Genomic DNA, 6,742 nt, shown 5'->3' with positions numbered 1-6,742 from the left:
GCAGATTTAGCTGAGAATGATGTGCAATGCTCGGACAATGTAGATACATTGGAACTGCCTCAAATATTTGCATATCGATTAGAAGTTTAGGTAACGCCTCCCGCTTCATGAACATCATTGCTTTAGTATCTATTGTAACAATGCTATTATCTAGTATCTCTTGTAACCAGGTGGGCTTATCAGAACCTTCCCCTTGTCATGGAAGCCTTTTATTTTTGTTTGCTTATACTTGGCCAGAAAATATGACGCTATTAGACTACTGTAATAGTGGGTTTCTGCTGAGTGTAGAAACTACTTCTCGCGTAAGTACAGTGCTAGCAAGTGTGCTATTAAAAACAATATTGGATAAAAGGGAACGTAAGCTATTAACTTGTATTGAACTCATCATTTTCTAATATTTATTCATTCGTAGCCATAACAACAATGGTGTAACATGCTAAAGTGCCAAGGAAGTTCCAGTTAGCCTCGTCATGTGACTTGCTGGCTAACTGAAGGTTGCGATTATAAATTGAACTTAGGACTGGGGCGCATCTTTCAAGTAGGCCGCCTTCACGGCCTGCCGATTGACCTTTCCGTTGGCGCTCTTCGCCAGCTGCGGAACGAACTGGACGCCGCCGTGGAGATGTTTGAACTGCACGGATATGTTCTTCCGCACATACTGCTCCACGTGCTGGGGATCCAGCTTGCTGCCGGACCGCAGCACCACAGAGGCGGCGGCGGCATCGCCCTCCGTCTCCCGAAAGATGCCAAAAACACAAACCTCTGCCACGTCGGGAATCTGGGCGATCACCTCCTCCACTTCGTGGGGATAGTACATCATGCCCAGGTATTTCAGCATGTCCTTCTTGCGCTCAACGATGTGCAGGTAGTGCTCCTCATCGAAGTACCCAACATCTCCGGTGTGGTACCAGCCCGCTGAATCCCGCATCTCGGCGGTGGCCTGGGGATTTCCCACATAGCCGCTCCAGGGCTGCCCGTTGTGGCAGAGGATTTCGCCCAATCCTTTTGGGCCTTGCGACTGGCCCGAGGAGTCAACAACTTTCACTCGAATGTTCGCCAGCAGGCGACCCACAGATGTGGGCCTGGATTGGGTATCATAGTTGTAGGATATTAGTGTTCCCACCTCGGTCAAGCCATAGGCATTGCGTAGAATACCCGGTCCGTGTAGGAAGGACTGCATCTTCTTCAAGGTCGTCACCAAGCAATGACCGCCGGCAAAGAGCAGATGCCTGAGACTTCTCAGTTTTGGAGCACTGGTTTTGGGACAATTGGCCAACATGGCCACATGGGAGTTGGCCATGATGGTCCAGGAGACTTCGTGCTGCTCACAAAGGTCCAGGAAGTGTGCTGTACTGAACATTTCAGTGGAAATCAGGCGAACTGTGCCAAATACTGCGGCTGTGACCAGGGTAACGAGTCCTGTCAGCCAATCCAATGTGCTGGGAGCGTACTGAACATCATCGGATCCCAGATAGCTGGAATGTTAGTTTCATTGCATTATCATGGTTAGTTGGTAATTGGCAGTATACCTGTGCATCTCAAATAACTTGCGGCTGTTCGAGAGGGTAACCGCCTTGGGCGTGCCGGTGGTGCCCGAGGAGCAGAGAATGGCCATGGTGCGGTCGACACCCCGCTGGAACCGGGCGGGCTCATAGTCGTCGGGAAGGGCATTCTGCAGCAGATCCGCAACACTCACTACACCTGGCAGCTGTCCATTAACGGTGATGATCAGAGCCCCCAGCGAGGCTGCTATGTCCTTGATCTTTTCGTAGTCCGCCATGTCGCAGCACAGTATGCGTGGCCTGGTGATCTTGTAGAGACTGGCGATCGTAGCGTGCTCCAGATTGGGGTTAACGGCGTGAAACGGAGTTCCGTTGAACAAGCAGCCGTAGGCCAGGGCAGCCACATGCGTGGAGTTCCGTGCCATGAGTCCCACCAAGTCGGTCTCCTTCTTAAAGCACTTATCCCGCAGATAGCAACCAATCTTGCTGGCATTTTGAAGCATCTGGTGGCGCGTTAGCCGGGTATTTTCCGTGTGGGAGATCTGGAATATCCTCTGCGGCTGCCGCTGCAGCTGCCGGAAGATGATCTGGCCCACGGTCAGCTCCTCGTTGTAGAGACTCTGCAGGCTGCGGCCGCTCCAGACCTTTTGCTCGGGATCATAGCTGGTCGCCGGATTGCCATTGAGGTCCAACATCGTGATGCACGCGCGGCTTATTGCTGCTGCATACTCGCCTGCCAGGTCTATTTAAAAGTCACGAAAGTGGAAGAATTAGCCGGCAATTTAGCAGTTAAAGTGTCCGGATATTTAATTTTACCTATTGATTGCCAAGCTGTTCTCTTGACACGATATCAGCGAGGAAAACCGTTTGCCGAAACAGATTATCAAATTGCTTTCGACTGCCGTTATTTGATATTAAGTAAGGTCTTTTAAGATCAACAAATTCAAAATGGAAAAGTACTTGAAAATGTTAAGTGGGAAGTCTCGTGTTTGTTAAAAAACTATATTAGAGGTGGAAACTCGTATACACTACGCTGCCCACCTATGATAAGAACAACGAGCTCACAAATTTTCAGAAAAAGGTAGCTTGCGAATTAATAAACGTTTTAATATTCAGCATATTTTTAAAATACTTTGATTTAAGCTATTTAACGGCTGGAAAGTTTTTCTTGATTCGCCCCTACTTACCTATTTTCAGAACTAGTACAGATAAATTCATGAAATGCCTAAGTATGTTTACATGACTTGTTATCAACGTCTAAATAGATCTACATGAAATGTCATATGGGTGTAAATAAATGTACATGACATGTTACACGTCTAAATAGATGTAAATTACATGTTATAAGCGTGTAGAGATATCTACATGGCGTTATCTACGTCTAAATAGATACAAATTTCAGGGTGTAAGCGTGTATATCTACATGACATGTACTTGGGTAATATGATATCTCCCATACTGAATTAAGCAATATGTAATTACATTTAGATTTTAACTTATGCTTTATTTTATATGACTTTCCTGGCATGGATCTTTCATCTTGGATCTATTCAATAAACAATGCCAAGTAAAAAATGTTTATCAACTCAACGGTATTAGAAGCCGGCTATTTATTTTACATTCGCGGCGCCCATTTTTAAAGTGCCGTATAGCACTTGGGCTTGCTATAAAAAGTTTGCCATAATTCAGATGACTTTAGTGCCTATCAATCCTTTAATGCCTTCCACGCTCACTAAAGCGGATTCGGAGGTCCATAAAATTGTAAGAAACGTAGTCAAATCACTAACATAAAATGTTAGTTAATTTATTTATTATTTATTTTAAACACACCCGTAAAAATACACAAGTAAAGCCCTTTAATGCGCAAACGCCCAACATTAAGATGGAAAACGACGTGGTTCGCAATCACCATGTAATCAAAGATAAGAGTGATCTCAGTCAGATATTCTCAGGCAGATCGGAACAAGTTTCGCTAACGCAGAATGATTTCCCATAAACTCGAGGGGGCCAAAGAACAGCGATGATAAGACAGAATGTTAAGCTGATATGTAATGAAATCTCTTCGTGGGATTTAGTGATAAGCATCTGACAAAGAAGTTACCATCAAAACAACAAGCCCCATGACTTGTATTACGTAGATGGATAATAGAGACGTGGGTGTAGATATCGTAAAATTGCCACGATTTTATAATCTCACCAGAAATAAACAATTGAATGATTCTATCAAAACAAAGCTAGGTTTGGTTAAATAAGTTGATTACCGACATTAGATCGAACAGGTTGTACTGCTGGTTGTCGCCAGACATCTAAAAATCTGGTTGATCTTCCGTAGCCAAACCCGTTATCTTTAATTTGATGTTATTATAATATGTTATTATTGTGCTTGTCTTTCTATTTACTCTGCCACCTGAACATTTTATCTAAGTGTGATAAGCTATTGGACGGCTGTGACTATAAATAGGGAGCCTTGTTGCAGAGCAGATGCAGTTGAAATCTAACTTCATTTGACACACAAAGTTTGTTGCCTAAAAAGAATGCCGTACACCCCAGTGAATTCCTACGATAATGACCAAAAGATCTGGAGTGGTGAGCCGGTTAAAGAAAACTTCGACCCGGACTTGTCCATCGGGGAGATCATTTTCCACGAGATGCGGCGGCATCCGCAGCTCACTGCCCAGGTGAGTACTTCCAGGGACACCTACTAAACAGGTGATTGAACCTGGTATCTTCTAGATCTCTGCTACGGAGGGCACGTTGCTGACCAGAGAGGAGCTCCTGGCCAATGCCATGCGCGTGGCCAGCTTTATGCGATCGGAGGGACTGCGTCAATCCGACATAGTGGGCATTATAGGCCGGAACACCACCCACATGCCTGCCGTGGCCTACGCCTGTTTCTTCAACGGAATAGCTTTTCACTCGCTGAACATTATGTACGATTGCGATACGATCGAAAAGATCTACAAGCTCACAAGGCCTTGCATTATTTTCTGCGATGGAGATGAGTTTGAGAAGGTGCGATCTGCGACGGCCAAACTGGACGTTAAGATTGTCACCATGCGCAACCATCCGTTGGATTCCATAAAGATCGAAGAGGTTTTGGCCACGCCCATCGAGAGAAACTTCCAGCCAGCGAAGCTGGAACAGGGCAACGATCAGACTTTGGCCATTCTGTGCTCTTCGGGAACAACTGGAACTCCAAAGGCTGTGACCATAACCAACAGTCGGCACATCCTCACCAGCATCTAGTAAGTTATTATTCTAAACATAATCCTTGAAGAATTATTTTCTTTTATTTTGTACCTCCAGTCAGCTGACCACCGCTGATATTCAGTACTCCCACAACACCCTTGACTGGATCACCGGCTTGTATATCACCATACACTCCGGAGTGTTCAGCGCTACCCGCATCATCGCGGATAATGCCTTCGATCCCGCCTTTGCCATGCGAATCATCGAGGAGTACAAGGTGACCTGGACCATACAGACACCATCCGCCATGGCTCTAATGATAAACTGCCCAGATTTTGAAACCCGCGATCTGTCGAGCCTCCAGTGCTTCTTGTTCGGCGGATCCCGGGCTGCGTTGGAGGTTCAGAAAGCCATCCGGAGCCGTCTAAGCCATGATTGCCTGCAGTTTGCCTATGGATTTACCGAGCTCGGCGCAATAGCCGCCATCAACACTCATTTCGACGAGAAAGCCGGATCGGTGGGTCGATTGGTCAATGGGCTGAAGCTGAAGATTATCAATGATGAGGGCGTCTCGCTGGGACCGGACGAGGTTGGAGAGGTGTGCATCAAGAACAACCAGCACTGGTCGGGATACTACGGAAACGAAGCTGAGACCAGTTCCATGCGAGATTCCCAGCAGTGGTATCACTCCGGCGACCTTGGGTACATGGATCGGGATGGCTTCCTGTACATTGTGGACCGCAAGAAGGATATGCTGAAGTACCAGAACATCATGTACTATCCCAACGATATAGAAAGCGTCATCTCGGAGATGCCGCAGGTCGCCGAGGTCTGTGTCTTCGGGATATGGAGCAACACCTTTGGGGACGAAGCTGCAGCTTCTGTCGTTAAGAAACTGGGCACTGAGCTGGAGGCCCAGGATGTGGTGGCCTACGTGAGTTCTCGGACTGATTCCAAGTACAAGCAGTTGAACGGAGGAGCCGTCATTGTGGGGGACCTGCAGCGGAGTGCCAATGGAAAGACCAACCGAATGGCCAACAAGGCCCACTTCTTGCATGTAAAGAATAGGAGCTGAAGGGTTTTTGCTTTTTTTGTACAGTGTATACCACTGCCAGCAGTTGGTTAAAATAAAATAAGGAGCAAAAATAGGACATTGTTTAAGATAAATTAATTTCCTTGAGAATTTTAATTTGCAATACCAAATTATTGGTACCAATTGCTTGGCCATGATAAGAAATTGTGACTACGTTTAATTGGGCATTTCCAGCATTATCCAATGCTAACCACTGTTTTCAGTTTTTGAGGAATAATAAACTACCATTAGAAATACCATAGAAGATAAAGCATTGCGTGTTTGTGTATTCTTTCATTTCGTTTTGCATCATTTATTTATAAACATTTCACAAACATCATTATTCTGGGGTTTTACACAATTATTTCGTTTTATCCTGGTTTCCATTCTAGGATTCCTTCCTTTCGGGTGACAACAATTATTTCAACTATACTGTAAAATTACGCTACTAATCTTTCACTTAGGCATTTGATTTGCTGTTTTAATTTCCCACCGACGGCATTGATGTGTTTTTGCCGGGTCTATATGTATTTATGTACTTTTAGAATTTATTTCGTTTGTGGTTTTGGCGTTGTTTCTTTCTGGGCTTGGGTTATGTTCCAGTATTGGATTGACTACAGGGAAATTCATGCGATCTTTCCTTTCGAATCGATTATGTCTTACAGGCTAACGTGTGAGTGTGATCTTTGCTAAGTCCTCTCCTGTCGGGGATCGTGTTTTTGGGGCTTTTTTGGGGCTTTTTTGGGGCTGGTGTACTGTGTGCCTGTCCTGACTTAGCTCTATAAAGTAAGGTGATTTGCAGTGTTTATTGATTCGCTCCTCGATCGCCATCGATCGATCGTAACTTCGATTCGAATGATTCGGCTGTATGCGCTCGTATATTTACACTTCTTCTCTAGAAATTATAGTTTGAGTTGCTTGATTGTTATCAATGGGCCTCGAGCCGCCCCCATTTTGGAAGATATGTGTTATGATCTAT

At 45.3% G+C, this 6,742-nt stretch overlaps 2 protein-coding genes across 2 annotated transcripts; one reads left to right on the top strand and one right to left on the bottom strand.

Moving 5' to 3' along the window:
• Positions 1-365: 365 nt before the first annotated feature.
• LOC6554107 (4-coumarate--CoA ligase 1) lies at positions 366-2,231 on the bottom strand. The gene is made up of 2 exons (XM_001979467.3): positions 1,530-2,231; positions 366-1,475 (listed from the first exon to the last, which is right to left on the bottom strand). Exons 1-2 carry the CDS (start codon positions 2,195-2,197, stop codon positions 515-517), a joined length of 1,629 nt encoding a protein of 542 aa, XP_001979503.1. The 5' UTR covers positions 2,198-2,231; the 3' UTR covers positions 366-514.
• Positions 2,232-3,984: 1,753 nt separating this feature from the next.
• LOC6554108 (luciferin 4-monooxygenase) lies at positions 3,985-6,009 on the top strand. Its single transcript, XM_001979468.3, has 3 exons — positions 3,985-4,180; positions 4,236-4,747; positions 4,809-6,009. The coding sequence occupies exons 1-3, from the start codon at positions 4,037-4,039 to the stop codon at positions 5,764-5,766; spliced, it is 1,614 nt and encodes a 537-aa protein (XP_001979504.1). The 5' UTR covers positions 3,985-4,036; the 3' UTR covers positions 5,767-6,009.
• Positions 6,010-6,742: the final 733 nt, after the last annotated feature.

This window comes from Drosophila erecta, unplaced genomic scaffold, assembly GCF_003286155.1.
Source record: "Drosophila erecta strain 14021-0224.00,06,07 unplaced genomic scaffold, DereRS2 tig00000000-arrow-pilon, whole genome shotgun sequence".
In the NCBI taxonomy this organism is placed as follows: domain Eukaryota; kingdom Metazoa; phylum Arthropoda; class Insecta; order Diptera; family Drosophilidae; genus Drosophila; species Drosophila erecta.
The sequence above is the reverse complement of the archived record's forward strand: the minus strand, read 5'-3'. Positions and strand labels throughout refer to the sequence as shown.

What these genes read in the sequence shown, in the direction of transcription:
- LOC6554107 (XM_001979467.3), bottom strand. Translation starts at nt 2,197, where the DNA reads ATGTTGGACCTCAATGGCAATCCGGCGACCAGCTATGATCCCGAGCAA. An exon ending in AAGTTATTTGAGATGCACAG is followed by an intron (nt 1,476 to 1,529) that starts GTATACTGCCAA and finishes CTAACATTCCAG; the next exon opens with CTATCTGGGATCCGATGATG.
- LOC6554108 (XM_001979468.3), top strand. Translation starts at nt 4,037, where the DNA reads ATGCCGTACACCCCAGTGAATTCCTACGATAATGACCAAAAGATCTGG. An exon ending in ATCCGCAGCTCACTGCCCAG is followed by an intron (nt 4,181 to 4,235) that starts GTGAGTACTTCC and finishes GGTATCTTCTAG; the next exon opens with ATCTCTGCTACGGAGGGCAC. An exon ending in CACATCCTCACCAGCATCTA is followed by an intron (nt 4,748 to 4,808) that starts GTAAGTTATTAT and finishes TTGTACCTCCAG; the next exon opens with TCAGCTGACCACCGCTGATA.